General features: G+C 40.8%; 1 protein-coding gene across 7 annotated transcripts in view; it reads left to right on the top strand.

Moving 5' to 3' along the window:
• Positions 1–18,328, top strand: part of usp9 (ubiquitin specific peptidase 9) — a 38,235-nt gene that overhangs the window by 13,297 nt on the left and 6,610 nt on the right. For 3 of the 7 annotated variants that reach the window (XM_046404833.1, XM_046404830.1, XM_046404831.1), the window contains exons 8-40: positions 116–367; positions 524–659; positions 747–899; positions 1,858–1,962; positions 2,592–2,798; positions 2,911–3,047; positions 4,363–4,401; positions 5,858–5,991; positions 6,123–6,213; positions 6,570–6,683; positions 6,799–7,027; positions 7,790–7,885; positions 8,020–8,231; positions 8,519–8,759; positions 9,000–9,149; positions 9,288–9,408; positions 9,519–9,649; positions 10,035–10,313; positions 10,439–10,576; positions 10,786–10,923; positions 11,285–11,451; positions 11,574–11,682; positions 11,794–11,940; positions 12,035–12,181; positions 12,305–12,512; positions 12,609–12,829; positions 13,172–13,359; positions 13,450–13,623; positions 13,735–13,876; positions 14,079–14,835; positions 17,380–17,503; positions 17,591–17,816; positions 18,047–18,176. In XM_046404833.1, the coding sequence (XP_046260789.1) occupies positions 116–367; positions 524–659; positions 747–899; positions 1,858–1,962; positions 2,592–2,798; positions 2,911–3,047; positions 4,363–4,401; positions 5,858–5,991; positions 6,123–6,213; positions 6,570–6,683; positions 6,799–7,027; positions 7,790–7,885; positions 8,020–8,231; positions 8,519–8,759; positions 9,000–9,149; positions 9,288–9,408; positions 9,519–9,649; positions 10,035–10,313; positions 10,439–10,576; positions 10,786–10,923; positions 11,285–11,451; positions 11,574–11,682; positions 11,794–11,940; positions 12,035–12,181; positions 12,305–12,512; positions 12,609–12,829; positions 13,172–13,359; positions 13,450–13,623; positions 13,735–13,876; positions 14,079–14,835; positions 17,380–17,503; positions 17,591–17,816; positions 18,047–18,176 (5,843 nt within the window). The remainder of the gene's footprint in view (positions 1–115; positions 368–523; positions 660–746; positions 900–1,857; positions 1,963–2,591; positions 2,799–2,910; positions 3,048–4,362; positions 4,402–5,857; positions 5,992–6,122; positions 6,214–6,569; positions 6,684–6,798; positions 7,028–7,789; positions 7,886–8,019; positions 8,232–8,518; positions 8,760–8,999; positions 9,150–9,287; positions 9,409–9,518; positions 9,650–10,034; positions 10,314–10,438; positions 10,577–10,785; positions 10,924–11,284; positions 11,452–11,573; positions 11,683–11,793; positions 11,941–12,034; positions 12,182–12,304; positions 12,513–12,608; positions 12,830–13,171; positions 13,360–13,449; positions 13,624–13,734; positions 13,877–14,078; positions 14,836–17,379; positions 17,504–17,590; positions 17,817–18,046; positions 18,177–18,328) is intronic. The other 4 variants (XM_046404835.1, XM_046404834.1, XM_046404832.1 and 1 more) reach the window with 3 other exon arrangements.

The following is an 18,328-nucleotide window of genomic DNA, read 5'->3' as shown; positions in this document are numbered from 1 at the left end:
CCAATGGGCTTTTCTTAACATTATTACCTTAAAATTGTGGGCTAGAAAAGTGCTCTCAGTGTAATGTTGATCTTACAAGTTTGTGTGAGCTGACTTTGTGTTCTCTTTGTTACAGGCCTTTTGGCCAGTGTTATGAGTTCCTCACATTGCACACGGTAAAGAAGTACTTCCTTCCAGTCATTGAGATGGTTCCCCAGTTTCTAGAAAATCTCACAGATGAGGAGCTGAAGAAAGAGGCCAAGAATGAAGCCAAAAATGACGCACTGTCCATGATAATCAAGTCTCTTAAGAATCTGGCGTCTCGTGTTCCAGGGCAGGAGGAGACAGTGAAGAATTTAGAGATTTTTAGGTTAAAAATGATTCTTAGGTGAGTATCATAAAATCATGTCTTTTATGTTACCAGCTATAATATTATCATCAAAGTAAGGGTATTTTGAGTGCAATGTTCAGTATATGCATTTACTATTATTTAATCCTAATTAATTAAATTAATCCTAACTAATTCATCACCTTTTATCACCAGGTTATTGCAAATTTCTTCTTTTAATGGCAAAATGAATGCACTAAATGAAGTGAACAAGGTGATCTCCAGTGTGTCCTACTACACTCATCGACATAACCCAGAAGAGGAGGAATGGTTGACTGCAGAGCGCATGGCGGTAAGCTCAGTTCAGCTCTTACCCTTTGTACTTTTCAACAAAGCTTTCTCTGTACCTAAAATCCACATCTTCCTTTTTTGTCTTCAGGAGTGGATCCAGCAGAACCACATTCTGTCCATTGTGCTGAGGGACAGTTTGCACCAGCCGCAGTACGTAGAAAAACTGGAGAAGATCCTTCGCTTCGTCATCAAAGAGAAAGCTCTTACAATGCAGGATCTGGACAACATCTGGGCTGCACAGGTACAATGGCGCCAACAGTATTTTTGGTACAAGTGTCCAATACAAGTTAACTGAGCCAAAAGATTTACTCCAAGTTCACCTATAAGTATTGTATAGACTAGGGATGTGCATGTACACTACTCTCTGTATGTGTTCAGCCAGCTGAATTATCCGTGTCCATATCTGTCATCAATATGAGTGTGGCTTGGGAGCTATGGGAGAGTTGTAAACCGAAACTGGACAGGACTAACCAAACATTATTAAATTAAGGCTGACATTGATATGTGTTGATCAGAATTTGTTTATATTTGTTTATAATATTTGTTAGAAAGGTATTCACAGAACATCCTCATAAGTTGAGAAATGAGATCAGCCTTTTTGATCGCAAGCATAAGAGAACTGTTAACAGTTTTGGGGTTTTTTTTCCCTTCATAAACTTGAATTAATAAACTAACCAATTAGGATTTTCCTTCTTCACAACAACAGATATTGACACATTTTACTTTTAAGTGCATTACCTGTACTGGATGCATGTCTGCTTGAGTTTTTCATTATTATCGCCTTTTTTATAGTGGTGAGCAACAAACCTTGCAATAAATTACATCAGCTGCATTTTCGAGCGGAGTAGGGGTTTTTGGGACAACTTTCATGGTGGATGAATATGGGCAATTTGAACAAACCAAATTTCTACTTGTAGTATAAAAAGGCTTAATTGTGGCATTAGTACTTTTCAGAGTGGTCAGCAGAGTCAGATGATAGTGTTCATCAGATGAGCCCGATAAAAGCCAGAGTGTTGTGTTGTTTTTTTTTTTGTTTGTTTGTTTTTAAAATTCTTTATACTCCAATTTTGCTGGAGTTTAGAAATATTAACTTTAAATTAAAATGTAAATTTGTTTTTCAAACACATGCATTTATTTAAAAAAAAAAAGGAAAGAGTTGGCTGCTGCAAAAGTTGGGTTTTGTTTCTGTATATCTGCAGGCTGGTAAGCATGAGGCCATTGTCAAGAATGTCCATGACCTCCTGGCCAAGCTGGCTTGGGACTTCTCACCTGAGCAGCTTGATCACCTTTTTGACTGCTTCAAGGTGAGTAAGAGTTTTATTAACCATTCAGTCTCCATTTTTAAGGGTTTTTGTACTTAACAATGTACCTTTCCGTTTGGCATTGACTTAGTCATGGTATAGCTGATTTGTTATGTCGCAATGATGTACTGTTTTATGCATGACGCGAAAGGGATAGTGAAAGTGTTCTCTTTGAGGTCATATGAGGCACTTAACCACAGTAGGTGTAATCACAGTAGATGGTGGTCGGTACTCCCCCAGTTTGGAGAAGCAGATAGGATTACTGACACAGAAGCTAAGGAATGTGCTGCTGACCTCAACAGCAAGATTTATTGTAACCACCGTAAAAAACAGTTCCACCTAAAAAAAAAAATAGTCAATGACATTTTAACTGTATGCCATAATTCAAATGTTTCGACACTTTATCTTGCCATCACACAGCACTTTTCAGCAAGAGACTGAAGCCGTAAAATCACTCTGACCAAAGCCACCAGACTTATTTTGACATAAATCATAATTTAACCTGTCAGAACACGGGTGTTGCTGGTCTTCCACTACATCAGTCAGTTTGTTTGTGTTTCTTTGTTGAATTTGAACTAACCCTTTAAGCATCGAAGTCAACGCATCTGGACTTGGTTGTTCCTATTGTGCAGGCAAGCTGGACCAATGCCAGCAAGAAGCAGCGTGAAAAACTCTTGGAACTTATCCGGCGCTTGGCTGAGGATGATAAGGATGGAGTAATGGCCCACAAGGTCCTCAATTTGCTGTGGAACCTGGCACACAGCGATGATGTGCCTGTGGACATCATGGACCAGGCTCTTAGTGCTCACATCAAGATACTGGATTACAGTTGCTCCCAGGTACGGTTGTGGTGTTGCTGGTAAATATGTTTAAAGGTGAATGGTGTGCAGAATAATTGATGGCAAGCTTATTTAACTTAAAATACTGAAAATATGTAATTTTCACTAACAGGACAGAGACACACAGAAGATTCAATGGATAGATCGCTTCATAGAGGAGCTACGAACGAATGACAAATGGGTAATCCCTGCCCTGAAGCAAATCAGAGAAATCTGTAGCCTCTTTGGAGAAGCCCCTCAAAACCTTAGGTAAGGTAATGGTAATAATTCATTTGATATTAAAGGAACATATACAGGATGATTCTAAGGTTGGCAAGTATGAGGTGTTTAAATTATTTTGAATATTTAATATTTACTTTCCACATAATTCATGAATATCCATAAGAAAAGCAGCAAGCTGCTTACTTGTCACATACCATTTTGCATTCCTGGCATGTTTAACATCTTAAACTTAGTGCCCAAGAGAGTGAGTGGCCCTCCATCAGTGCTAACCAATAGGGTGGTGCAAAACATCCAAAACATTTAATTGTATTAAGAATCTTTCACTAAACCAAGTTTCACTCTCCATTTTCTGATTCTGACAGTTTGGTATGTTCTGATAACATGTCCTACTGTGTGCGAGATTGTAGCCCCTTAAATCAATCGTTACCTGAATTTGACTACTCCTATTTAGTTGATGGATGGTTTTAGGGCAAGGGATGTTCATTTTTCCTTTGAGTACACTGAAAAGTACTTTGTTTACCTAGTTATGCAGAAACAAAGTAAACTCTGTAACTGCAGTTGAAAGATGGTGCAGGAGAAAATTGAAAGACACAGATTCAACCTTAATGACTGTAAGGCCATGTATAAACTTAGTCACACTGAACCAGTCAAAACCCTGACATTTGTGTACGGTACATTTGGCTAGCAAGTTATCTCTCTCGTCAAGCAACTAGCTTGTCAAACAAATACTTAGTATTAAAAATTACTGTTTGCATTCCTTTAATATTTTCTTAAATCATGCGACTTATTTACAGCAGACATTTTCAATTGTATCAAAGCATAGTTGTTAGTAATAATGTTAACCATGGCTTCATTTTATTCAAATCTCCAGTGATCTGTGAGAGGGAGCAACCATACACAATACCAAAAACGAGAGCCAGTGCAGCTAAACGAGATTCAGCCATCATTAATTAATTAATTTACACTTGTACTTTTCTTGCTGTGAATTGGCAAGATGTCTTCAGTGGAAAAAAAAAAGCTTGTTTGCAATAAATGTTGAAAAGATGTGCAGGTTTAGTATATTTCGAAATCTGTTCTCGATTTGCATCATTTTGAGACTTGAAGTCAGAGAGCTGTAGTAGTAGCTGTAGAAAGTTTAACTAGGGAGCTCAGTGTTAACTCAGGAAGATGAACGTTAATTTAACTTTACCATGATGAGTTTGTGAAATCGTTGTAAGATTTATTTCAAGTCCTGTTGTTCAGCATTCATCAAATTATTTTGATTTGAAGTAGTGTTTTTTTTTTTGGTTTTTTTTTTAGTCCTTGTAGAAAACATGTAGTATACATGCCTGTTGTTTTTCAGAAAGAAAATGCCAATTAACATACAAACGCACTTAGTGGGGTAAGTTGAGAGCTAATTCCAGGGTTCTACCTATTTCTATGTTACGCCAAGTCTAACTTTCTCTTTGACATGTTTATGATATGTAATATATTGAATATAAATTTCTGCCATGAATCCGCTTAAGCAATTCTTTCTTGGGTTTCATCTCAAATGACTGATTCCTCATTAGATGTCCTGTTCAACGTCCTGCATTTGTGTTGATCAGTCAAGAATGAGACAAGATGCTTGGATTCTGACTAATGGGTCAGCAATGAGCTCTACACTTTGAGTTCTTAGGAGCATTAAATTATTATATTTCCCCTCCTCTTGCTGGTAGAAATGTTGGCAACCCCAGATGGTAATTTATCAAATTGTAGCGCTTGACGTTCATTTTAAGTAATTGAAAATGAGGCAAAAAAAATGTAGATAATTGATCAATGGAACTAAAGGCTTTGGTTCCAGTTATGTATCTCTAAGTCTGAGTGATTAATAGTGATACTCCAATCACTGACAATTATCATAATTTTTATATGTTTGGTTTTGTCATGTGATCTTGTTATTAAGTAGTATAATTAGAATGGCTTGAGATCCAATAGTTTCTTTATATTGAATGCAATTTCAGGTTAGATAAAATCAAGGTAAGGTTACTGAAAACCAAGTCCAAAGCATTTATGAGGTGTGTTTACCAGGATAGCTCAAAAGCACACATTTTTGGGTAAGATCTGTAGCATTTTTCTAGATACACTTGGTGTGTTGTTTCTCACTGAACACAAGCCATAGTACACACACAGAATAGCCTTTAAATCTCGACAGATGCACAACAAAATGAAAGGTCCTTTGAGATGGAGCCCCATTCTTCCTGATGCCAGCTCCTATCAGCACAAATTACTCAATGCAAAATATCAGGGGTATTTCATGCCTTGGACCCACTTTTTCATATTTGTGCTAACATTGTTTTCCTGCATTTGACATGCATGCACATAATTTGCTTGAGAAATGTAATAAAACTTAAATTTGTTTTGATAGTAGTTGTTCCATAGAACATAATCTAGCTGCTGCTAATAGTTAAACCAGAATCATAATGTGACTGCAAGATTTTAGGAAATCTGAGCCAGCTGAATAATGGATTATATGCTCATTTGGTCCTTGAGTTTAATTTTCAAACCAAAATTATTCTTGTATGTGGAAGGCAAGGCGGGAAATGTCCTTTATTGATATGACTTCTTCTGCTGGTTTTTCTATGACACACATACACACATATCGATACACCAAAAACTGCTTTCTTTATGTCCCTCATAGAAACAAATGAGAAATCAGTCATGCTACATTTCACGTAATTAGAAAACGTGTTGCTAAAAGTAAAGTATGTATTGTCATCTTAATTTCCACATTGTTTTTTAGTCTTTCTTGCTATCTCACTGAATTTTTGCTTTTGTCCTTCCTATGACCTCCACTCCTCCTGCTGTTCTTTCTTCAGTCAAACCCAGAGAAGTCCTCATGTGTTTTATCGTCATGACCTGATCAACCAGCTGCAACATAACCATGCTCTGGTCACCCTGGTGGCTGAGAACCTCTCGGCCTACATGGAGACAATGAGGCAGTTCTCCAAAGGTACACTGTCATGGCCAGAAATAGAACCCTGTGTTATTCTAACATTTTATTTCATTTTCCCTGGTACACAGCGGTTCACTAAGTGATGTGCACTGTCTGCAGTCTGACTGTGTGATTCTATGCTTTTGCAGAAGAACAAGCTGAGTTTGACCCCCAGACTGTCAGGCCAGGAAGCCGCTATAGCCATGTCCAGGAAGTACAGGAACGACTCAACTTCCTGAGGTACAACGTCACCTTGAGCATTGCACACTCAGATGCAGCCAATGAACAATGGTTTAAGGGAGCTGCACTTGAGAGCTAAGATTACACATGGGAATGGCAAAGTATAAATATAAAAACCTTAATTATCTAATTAATTAATAATTCTCTCTTAAATTTAATTTAACCCTAATATGTCACACACACAACCCACGGGAGCTACAACAATAGGTAAATAAGAAATAGCAAGTGGTTTCCTGTGACTTCACCCCAGCAATTATGATGCAAGCCTGGGACCAACTACGTGATGTTCATGTGCATGTTTCTGCAACCTTCAGTGCACCCATGTCCACTATTGAATTTTTCTTCTCTTTTGCAAGGTTCCTGCTTAAAGATGGCCAGCTGTGGTTATGTGCCCCTCAGGCGAAGCAGATTTGGAAGTGTCTGGCTGAGAATGCAGTGTTTCTCTGTGACCGTGAGGCCTGCTTCAAATGGTACTTAGTGATTTGATCACATTTTGCCTTTGGCTTGAATTAATTCATGTACATATTTTGATCAGCAAGAATCTGTTCCTGAAGGTTGATGGGTGCCTTTCCTAATACTCGATAGGTACTCCAAGCTGATGGGTGATGAGCCAGACCTAGATCCAGACATCAATAAGGACTTCTTTGAGAACAATGTTCTGCAGTTGGACCCATCTCTGCTGACTGAGAATGGCATGAAGTGCTTTGAGAGATTCTTCAAGGCTGTCAACTGCAGGGAGGGGAAGCTGGTAGCAAAGCGCAGGGCATACATGATGGATGACCTGGAACTAATAGGCTTGGACTACCTGTGGAGGGTGAGGAGACTTGTTGCACCATGCACACATAAACAGATGTTTTTGTTTATTGGGGAGGGAGGCAGATTGTGCCTTTCAACTCTTAGCATATTTTATTTCCTTTTTTTGGTATACATTTTTATAACAGCTTTAAGAAACATAGTTAAAAACCTTGAAAATTGGAACAGAAAAGTTCTCCATTTAGTCACCCTGAGCACCACTTAAATCTCAATCTAACAGACAAATGTCTGCATTTTAAAGCTTGTGGTTAGATTATTTTTCAGTTGGATTGTTTTAAGAGTGGGAGAATAATTTTGCTGGGAAACACAAAGGTGATATGTGTGTGCTGTAGCTCTGACTGTATGTCTGGTTGCTCTTTGTCAACTTGTACGTTGCTTTGCACAAAAGCCGCTGCCAAATGAATGTAAGTAATTGGTTAGACTCGCATGACACTCACAGTCCTCTGACATTGTAGCCTTGATGTAGTGATTGCATTGTTATCTAAACAGGAGTTGGCAGTAGACACACACTATGCATGTGTTTTTAAAGATTGTAGAATTCAGTGATTCTGTTTGCCATTATATTGTAAGAGAAAAAACAGCACTTATGCAGTGCATTGTGCCTTGCCCCCTCTTGTGTCCTGAGTGGTCAGCAATGAGGCTCCTCTTTACTGTAGGACTTCGGACTTCCATAGGCATATGTACATGAGGCTGAGTGTGATGAAGAGCTTTGCTTGAGGAGAAAATAACTTTTTTTTTTCCTCCATATTCTCCTCTCTTGCAGGTGGTAATTCAAGGAAGTGATGACATCGCCAGCCGAGCCATTGACCTGCTGAAAGAAATCTACACCAACCTTGGACCAAAACTACAAGTCAATCAGGTACATCAACTTTTTTTTTCTTTAACAGAAGTAGTTTCATTAACTTGTGTCTTTTTTGTAGTTCTAGTCTCCTTGCTATCCTGACTTATCTGTTGGCTTGATCTCATTGCTGTATCCGTTTCCTCTCTTTTCAGGTTGAAATTCATGAAGATTTCATACAGTCATGTTTTGACCGCCTGAAGGCGTCCTATGACACCTTGTGTGTATTGGATGGAGACAAAGACAGCATCAACTGCGCCCGCCAGGAGGCTATCCGCATGGTGCGAGTTCTCACTGTGCTCAAGGAGTACATCAATGAGTGTGACAGTGATTACCATGAGGAGAGGACTATACTGCCCATGTCAAGGTATAGTCACAATGGCATTGTGTTTCATTTGTCATACATAGATATTAGCATATTGTTTTACATCAGCTGGTAGATGCTTTGCCATGAAACTAGACTCAAGTCTCCAATGATGCCTTGCGATACTATGAGGTTCAGGGCACCAAAATGACAAGAATTAACAAAAGGAGTCATCTCCAACACTGGCACTGCAGTGAGGTTTTTTACAGGCCTTGTGTCTTTTTCCACCTAGTGAGATAAAGAAGGTGGCATGTAATTTACTTAAACCTCTTTCTTCATTTGTCTTGCAGAGCTTTCCGTGGGAAGCATATCACATTGATCGTCCGTTTCCCCAACCAGGGGCGTCAGGTAGATGACTTGGATATCTGGTCACACACCAATGACACAATCGGCTCGGTTCGACGTGGCATCCTGAACAGGATCAAAGCTAATGCGGCGCATACCAAGATAGAGCTCTTTATTGGTGGGGAAGTTGTTGATCCAGCTGACGACAGGAAGCTGATTGGACAGCTCAATTTGAAGGACAAAACGGTGAGAATGTTGGACTGTTGTGAAGAAGAAATATTTTCCTTTAAAGGTGCTGTACTCCATCTCCTGTGTTCTGTATGTGTGTATATATAATATGCACTTAAATTTTTACTGTTGATTAATAATTCATTAATAACGCTTTGTCCATGTCAAAAGTAACATTTTAAAGCCAAAAAGAGTGTTGATCTGATGTACTCCATGCTTAGTTTTTTTATCACCTGCATTAACTTTTTTTCTTTGTAGCTGATCACAGCCAAGCTGACCCAGGTGAGTGCCAACATGCCCTCAAGCCCAGACAGCTCCTCTGACTCATCCACTGGCTCTCCTGGTAACCACGGCAACCACTACAGTGATGGGCCCAACCCTGAGGTGGAGAGCTGTCTTCCTGGTGTGGTAAGTTTATAGCACAGATGTACTGTACAAAAAATGAACTGTATAAACTGAACTATTTCCATGTTTCCATGCAGTGATGTGTCATTGTGCTCAGTATGTGAATGGTATTACTCTAACACCTTGTGCCCTATTTCACAGATAATGTCACTGCATCTGCGGTACATCTCCTTCCTGTGGCAGGTGGCTGATCTGGGCTGCAACCTCAACATGCCACTGCTTAGAGATGGAGCTCGAGTTCTCATGAAACTTATGCCCCCAGGTATATAAGAACTTGTGCTCTCAATACTATCCAGCCAATTTACATCTACACACATGCATACAGGCAAGATTAGCTCCTTGGTCATATATGTGCCATATCTGTGTTCTTAGATAACACTACAGTGGAGAATCTGCGAGCGGTGTGTCTGGACCATGCAAAGCTTGGTGAGAACAGCCTCAGTCCTTCGCTGGACTCACGATTCTTCGGACCATCACCCTCACAAGTGCTCTACCTCATTGAGGTAGGTTCTAGTGTGCTTTCCCATCACAAATTGTGATACTTTTTGCGCCATGATAACCTTGTTTTTTACTGTCTGAGCTTCATTGGCTTGTGATGCAGTTGTTTGCCATTGTGTCTTGATTTTTTTTGTGTGAATAGTGTTACTACTTTAATAATCATGAAATACCATATGTGTGCGCTTCTTAAATAAAAATTACTAAATTTAGATGGATAACCGCAGTGACTATAATGTGTTAGCCAGGTGCCCCATTTGAGACTTCCTGCTTCTACTCAATAAAGATAAAAAGATGTACCACTAATCCTGCAGTGTGTGACAGGCCCATTGTTTCTGTTTCATGTCTGTTGATCCACAAGAAGGTTCACACTATTCTTGCACATGTTCCCAGGTTGTCTATGCTTTGCTGATGCCAGCCAGTGCCACTCTGGGTGAGGACGCCAGCGATTTTCAGTACAACTTCTTGAAGAGCGGTGGGCTGCCCCTGGTGTTGAGCATGCTCACCAGGAACAACTTCCTCCCATCTGCGGACATGGAGACACGACGTGGGGCTTACCTCAATGCACTGAAGATCGCAAAGCTCCTTCTTACTGCTGTAGGCTTTGGCCATGTGAAGGCTGTGGCCGAGGCATGCCAGCCCAATGCTGAGGGAAATATTCCTGTCTCACCGGTTAGGCCACAAGTATAACTCATAGAAGGACATGCCTGTATGACTTGTTCCTCAGTAGTTGACTGTCATATCTGACATGTCTTTATCTTTCTCCACACCCATCACTTGCCCCGCCGTTTCTACAGATTAACCAGGCCACTCATGACCAGGCCCTGGTCCTTCAGAGTGCCCTGCAAAACATCCCTAACCCTGCCTCAGAATGCATGTTGCGCAACGTAGCCATCCGCCTGGCTCAGCAGATTTCTGATGAGGTAACAGAAAATGTAAGGAACCGATCAGGGGTTTGTAAGATTACAATACCTTGCACTAAGTAATGGTAGTGAATTTTAATGAACCCTCATTATAGTCACTGTACGTTAGTTATTAATTTATGGATAAATACATTACCGAACACTGACTGAGTGGATGAAAATGCACTTGCTGAGAGATGCTGTCTGTAATAATGGCTTTTATGGAACTTTTTTCCCACCAGAATTTCTTCCAGGCATCAAAGTACATCCCGGATATCTGTGTGATCCGAGCGGTACAGAAAATAGTGTGGGCATCAGGCTGTGGTACCGTGCAACTTGTCTTCAGTTCAAATGAAGAAATCAGCAAGATATATGAGAAGGTAATTTGAACGTTGCTCTTTGTGACAGTTTTTTGTTTGTAGTTTTGTTGAATGTACTCAAATTATTTTCAGAAAAATTCCTAAGAATAATAAATTAAATGGTGAGCAATATGAAAGTTGTGTAGCATAGACACCCATCATGGAATAAAGTCCATGCTGCACTTACCCCATAATAGTGGCAGGCTATTGTGGAACATAGGAGGTAGGACACTAAAAGCTCAGTACCAGAGGTCCTAAGCATTGAGCAAGGTACAACCAAAAGACAAAGCTCTTGGTGGGCTTCGTGGACTTGGAAAGGATTTGTGTAATGCAGAGCAGTGTGTATTTTTGCATAATATCTAAACTTTCTTTTTATTATTAGACAAATGCAGCTAAGGAGCCAGATGGGGAAGATGAGCAGGTGTGTTGCGAAGCCCTGGAAGTGATGACACTGTGTTTTGCTCTCATGCCTACGGCTCTGGATACACTCAGTAAGGAAAAAGCCTGGCAGACCTTCATCATAGACTTGCTGCTACACTGCCACAGCAAGTAAGTACACCAGGATGCATGCCAACCAATTACTGAAGCGCAAATGGAGACATCCTCATCATCTCTTGCCTTCAGTTCTGGCAGAATGTCGTAATGGTGGTGGTGTCGTTTTTGTTAAACAGATCTGTACGTCAAATGGCCCAGGAGCAGTTTTTCCTGATGGCAACTAGGTGCTGTATGGGCCATCGACCCCTACTCTTCTTTATCACCCTTCTCTTCACTGTGCTGGGGGTAAGTGACAATATGTCTTGTACTTTTGAAGAATATGACTCTCACCACGGTGCCAGGCATGTTAACAGATCACTTCTTACAACATCCTGATTTCGAATTGTCCACCATCAGAGTACAGCCAAGGAGCGAGCCAAACATGCTGGAGACTACTTCACTTTACTCAGACATCTTCTGAACTATGCCTATAACAGCAACATCAACCTGCCAAATGCTGAGGTGCTCCTCAACAATGAGATCGACTGGCTGAAGCGGATAAGGGTAAAACAGATTGTTAAGCATATTTTAGCTGATAATTGCATTATGCCTCCTGTAGGGTAGAAATGAGAGCACACAACATGTTTGCATTTACTAGGATGAGGTTAAAAGGACAGGGGAGACTGGTGTGGAGGAAACCATCCTGGAGGGCCATCTTGGGGTCACCAAAGAGCTTTTAGCCTTCCAGACACCAGAGAAGAAGTATTACATTGGCTGCGAGAAAGGAGGAGCAAATCTCATTAAGGTACAGCAATCAGACCATACCTGAAACAGTTCATGTAAAGAGAAGAAAACCACCCATTCACTGATTTTTGTCTCCTTTCTCATAACATTAATAAGAGATTATTTCTCACGTTCTTCTTGACAGGAGCTGATTGATGACTTCATCTTCCCAGCATCTAATGTGTACCTGCAGTACATGAAGAGTGGGGAGTTCCCCACAGAGCAAGCCATTCCAGTGTGCAGCACCCCTGCTTCCATTAATGCTGGTTTTGAGCTCCTTGTAGCACTGGCTGTTGGCTGTGTCCGAAACCTCAAGCAAATAGTTGACACCCTGACTGACATGTACTACTTGGGTAGGGATGCAACAGTGTGTGTTTCACCAGAGCATTTCACTGACCATTTGTAAATTACATCACACATGAGGTTGTTGCTCCTCCCTCTCCTCCCAGGTTGCGAGACACTGACAGAGTGGGAGTACTTGCCTCCAGTTGGGCCACGGCCAAACAAAGGCTTTGTAGGTTTGAAGAATGCTGGAGCCACCTGTTATATGAACTCTGTCATCCAACAGCTGTACATGATCCCTCCAATCCGCAATGGCATCCTAGCCATTGAGGGCACAGGCACTGACGTGGATGATGACATGTCAGGAGATGAGAAGCAGGAGAATGAGGTACATTGAGAGTTTGTGTTTGAATAAAGCTTTTGCCCAATGAAGATGTTCATCCTTTCTCACCATTCTGTGACTGAAAAAATGTGGCTAACTCAAGGCTTGTAGGCCATGTAGGCTGAACTAAGAGCTGAGGGCATCTTAAGTGCAGAACCAGTTGCGAGTGATGGTTTCAGAGACTTCAAAGTTATACAGATCATCTGATCATCATCTGGCCCTTGCTCTTTCGTGCTTTTCCCCCACGGCACACAGTGACATACTGTACTGTAGCAAAAAGTAATGAACAGTTGTTGATGTGGAAATTTGCTGTGAGTTATGTTTCATCGGTTTATTCTGCTTCCACAGAGCAATGTGGATCCTCGTGATGAGGTGTTCAGCTACCACCACCAGTTCGATGATAAACCCTCCAGTAAGTCAGAGGACAGAAAAGAGTACAACATTGGGGTACTACGTCACCTACAGGTCATTTTTGGACATCTGGCTGCATCCAGACTGCAGTACTATGTCCCAAGGGGATTCTGGAAGCAATTCAGGTATTTCGAATACTCTAAGTAAATCTGATTGGATCTGCATTCTGCCCGTTGATTGGTTGCTGATGCTGACTGGTCTTCACTCTGTTTTAGATTATGGGGTGAGCCGGTGAACTTGCGGGAGCAGCATGATGCTTTGGAGTTTTTCAATTCTTTGGTGGATAGTCTAGATGAAGCTCTGAAAGCCTTGGGCCACCCCGCCATGTTAAGCAAGGTACTGGGAGGGTCCTTCGCTGATCAGAAGATCTGTCAGGGGTGCCCCCACAGGTGAGTGTGGCCCTTTTCCCTGTGTGTGCTTGATGGAAATATTTTAATAGTTTCAGAAAAAAACAATTCAGACTGCTTTGGGTTCGTGTTACCATTTTTTTCTGTTTTCAGGTATGAGTGTGAGGAGTCGTTCACAACACTCAATGTGGACATCAGAAACCACCAGAACCTGTTGGACTCCATGGAGCAGTATGTTAAAGGAGATCTGCTTGAGGGGGCCAACGCCTACCACTGTGAGAAGTGTAATAAGAAGGTGAGGATGCAGCAGACATGTGGTCACCAGCCAATGTTAGACTGTGATGCTCAAAGTGCTGTGGTAAAATAGAGGAGACATCATTGGCAGTCTTGTGGTTTACTTAAAAGTATCTGTTTTCTTTTTCTCATCAACTTCTTGGAGAGTTGTTTAAATGCAAAGAGAGCTAACCTGCAATGTTTGCACCTCTTGCTCTTGATAGGTGGACACAGTGAAGCGCCTACTGATTAAGAAGCTTCCACCTGTCCTGGCCATCCAGCTGAAGCGCTTTGACTATGACTGGGAGAGGGAGTGTGCCATCAAGTTTAATGACTACTTTGAGTTCCCCAGGGAGCTGGACATGGAACCGTACACGGTAGCTGGTGTAGCCAAGCTAGAGGGTGATGACGTCAACCCAGAGAACCAGGTGATCCAGCAGAATGAGCCCTCTGAACCCACACCTCCAGGCAGCTCTAAGTACCGTCTGGTGGGAGTGCTGGTCCACTCAGGCCAGGCCAGTGGCGGACATTACTATTCCTACATAATCCAGAGGAACGGGGGTGATGGTGAGAAGAACCGCTGGTATAAGTTTGATGATGGTGATGTGACTGAATGCAAGATGGACGATGAGGAGGAGATGAAAAACCAGTGCTTTGGAGGGGAATACATGGGCGAGGTGTTCGATCATATGATGAAAAGGATGTCATACCGGAGGCAAAAGCGCTGGTGGAACGCCTACATCCTATTCTATGAGCGTATGGACTCACTGGACAAGGACAGCGAGCTTGTCAAATACATCTCGGAGTTGACCATCTCCTCCACCAAGCCACATCAGGTCAAGATGCCTGGTGTTATTGAGTGCAGTGTCCGCAAGCAGAACGTCCAATTCATGCACAACCGAATGCAATACAGCCTGGAATATTTCCAGTTCATTAAGAAACTTCTGACCTGTAACAGTGTCTATTTAAACCCTCCTCCAGGTATGCATCATTTTTGTATGTGTTGCTAAATGCGTTTTTCAAATGATAAACAAATTTTTGTAGGTATATGGGATGTTAAAAGATGCAAAAAACTAAATCAATGTAGGTAGCCACTTTACGTCAACTCGGACCTCAAGTGGGATGTTTTAGAAGCACTTCATAAACTCTGGAAATATAAACTGCAACAAAGGCCTACAAAAAACTACAATATATATTGTGCTGGTAAATGATAGCACACAATCTCATTTTTCCATACCATGTAGCTGTTATACTTATTATTTAACCAGGTATGGTCCTTAAAAGTAGAAAACCTTTTCTGGAATTGATACCTGAGCAAGATGGCAGCTAAAATGAATATAAAATGACACAAAAACAGGCAACAGAAATTAACTAAGTAAAAAAAAAAAAAAAAGTTAAGTAGTATTGAAGTAAAGTAAGTAAAAGTATTAAATTTGTTTGTCTTTCAACATGGGGTAAATACATCAGCAATATGGCAGCATGTGATTTGTTTTGGCTGCACGGTATCACGTCACTCCTCTAGATGACTCTTCATGTCAGTAACAGCTTCTTTGATCCTTTGAACAGCAAGTCCTCCTCATATCTGTACTGTGTATTTCAAAGCTTCTCTTCTCTTATAGCAGCTGTCATTATAATTTTATCACTATTCTCTTGCTGGCTTATCTTAAAAAAAAAAAAAAAATCAAAGTGATGCTAATATGCGGCATCCCTGTGGAAAGAAATGGTTGTCATTAACATTTAGCATGATCTGACAACAAATGGATCATTAGTAGAGCCAGAACTTCGTTCCACACAAAAATATATATTTGAGGGCAATTGTCAAGGCAGAAGCTCTTGATGGGGACAGAATGATTCACGTCCTGAAGGACAGACAGTGTATTAATTGCTAGTAGGCTTTGTTTGCTATCTTGTAGCAGAAAAGTGACTTAAAAACAAAGTTACTGTTGTCCTTTATACTTTTGAGGCTGTAAGGAATAGTTTGACGCTTCACTCGTAACATTGATGTTTGAATTCTGAATCAATATTTGATATTGATTCAGAAGGTTATGTGAGTGAGTGTGAGAGTGGTATTCTGCTTCAGTCGATATTTGTTTGTGTTTAGGATTTCAAAAACAACATTTTCACTGCTGTAAAAACTGTTTTGCTCTTGCCACTGCCAAATACAAACGGAGGCATGCACCTGTGATTTTAACTGGGTGGTCTAGCAGCACCAATAAATTCCATTTATATAACCACAATAACAAAATTCTCTTTCAGCTATTAGCCTTTCCTGCTGAGTTTCCAGACATTAGTCGTGTAGGATAGGAACTGTTTGGTTTTCCCACTGGTCAGCAGTCGATTCTTGCTTTGAAACTAACCCCCTCACCTTTCTAGCAGCTAGGAAACAACACACAGGAAGTTGACTTTGGTCTTGTGGTGTTGCAGTAACCTGCAGTGTGCATTCACTGCTAATCTGCCAAACTGCTCAATCTTTTATTTTCTCCTGCTTTGCTTTTAAGTGGCCACTGGGCAGGGTGCAGCGAAGGGTGTTCAGTTGGTTGCAGTCTGCAGCTGTACCACTAGATGTCACTAAATCCTATACACTGGACCTTTTAAGTTTTTGCAAAATTTATATACAAATCATATCTTGTATCTGTATTTACCTGGTGCCCCATTCATTTTAGTGAATCACATTATTCAAATTGAGGATTTTGTTCGGATTTGTGTTTTGCACATTTATGGGTGATTATGTCATAAAATATGACATGAATAGACTTTCAAAGCTTAATTTGAAAACCTCAGTAGCATCTTCAGATATTAAAAAGACATTAGATGCATTGTTGATGGGACTCATGCAGAGATCAGTGGATATTTTTGTCGTAAAACTACTTTCTCTCTTTCTGAGCTGACTACTTGCCAGTTGCTGGATTACCATCTGCATTATAATGCATCATCTTAGTTTATGTATTACAGTAGGATGAGACATGATTTTTTTTCTTCCTGTATCTTTTACATTATTTGTAAATTTATTATGTGTAATGTGACACATATAAAATATTGTTCATCATTAATAGGACACATTATTTGTTGTGTTGACTGTACGACAGTCAGTCACATTGGATTAGAAATTAAGTAATGACTATGTTAAAGAGCCAGCCATCAATTTCAATTTCAGGATATGTACCGACTTTATAACTTTATAATGGTATAAAAGAAATTAGTTATATTGAGTATTTCAAATCCAGTATTCCGGAGAACAGAGCCAACACAAAGAAAAATGTATCACTGCCCTATTAACCTGTGATGACAGTTTACATTTCTGTATGTTGTGGTGTATACGATCATTGCTTTCATTGTCAATGTTCAGTACCTATTTCAATAGTTATTCAGTAGCTAATTCACCCAGCAAGGAGCAAAATGAATGTTTTTACTTTGATCTCTATGTGTAGCTTCATAGAGTTTTCTTCAGTATTATAACAATCTGACGGTCAAAGTACCGGGAAGATTTTCCCTGTGTTTTAATAATCACTGCTTTCTCCTTATTAGGACAAGACCATCTTCTGCCAGAGGCAGAGGAGATTGCTATGATAAGTGCTCAGCTGGCTGCCAGGTTTCTCTTCAGCACAGGTTTTCACACCAAGAAAGTAGTACGGGGTCCTGCCAGTGACTGGTAAGATCCGTCTGCCTCTGTGTTTTTGGGTTTTCTCTCTGTTTTAGTGTTATCTGTAAATAATCTCGTCCTTGTCTTTCCCTCTAGGTATGACGCCCTCTGCATCCTGCTGAGACACAGTAAGAATGTACGCTATTGGTTTGCACACAACGTTCTGTTTGCATACCCTAACCGGTTCTCGGAGTACCTGCTTGAGTGCCCGAGCGCTGAGGTCCGTGGTGCTTTTGCCAAGCTCATCGTCTTCATCGCTCACTTCTCCCTGCAAGATGGCCCCTGCCCTTCCCCCACTGCCTCACCTGGACCTTCTACCCAGGTTGGTGCTGGACTTTAACTGACCTCTGAGGAAAATGGGCTTTTACATTCTCCTTTCTGAAATATACTCGAAGCTTTTTAATCCCGTTTCCTGGAATATACTGTTTTTATATATATATACTGCAGTTTTTATCACCGGTTATCACTGAGAGGATTCTCATCCTGTGCTTTTGATTTATGTAACCCTGCTTTGGTCTGTCCGTCTGTCTGTTTTCTATGTTTGTGTATCAGGGCTGTGATAACCTCAGTCTAAGTGACCACCTGTTGAGAGCTGTACTCAACCTGCTCAGAAGAGAGGTTTCTGAACACGGCCGTCACCTGCAGCAGTACTTCAACCTCTTTGTCATGTATGCCAATCTGGGTAAGGAGCACACAACAATCACACTGCTGTCATGTACATCTGTTCTTGAGTGAGTTGTGAAAGCGAGTTTTGCGAAATGTATAAATGATCATTTTTAGTTTGGGACTAAAAATTCTCCCTTGTGTCTTTTTTGTACCGCCCCTCACTCCTCC

Source organism: Scatophagus argus, chromosome 11 (assembly GCF_020382885.2).
Source record: "Scatophagus argus isolate fScaArg1 chromosome 11, fScaArg1.pri, whole genome shotgun sequence".
Lineage (NCBI taxonomy): Eukaryota > Metazoa > Chordata > Actinopteri > Scatophagidae > Scatophagus > Scatophagus argus.
The sequence above is the reverse complement of the archived record's forward strand: the minus strand, read 5'-3'. Positions and strand labels throughout refer to the sequence as shown.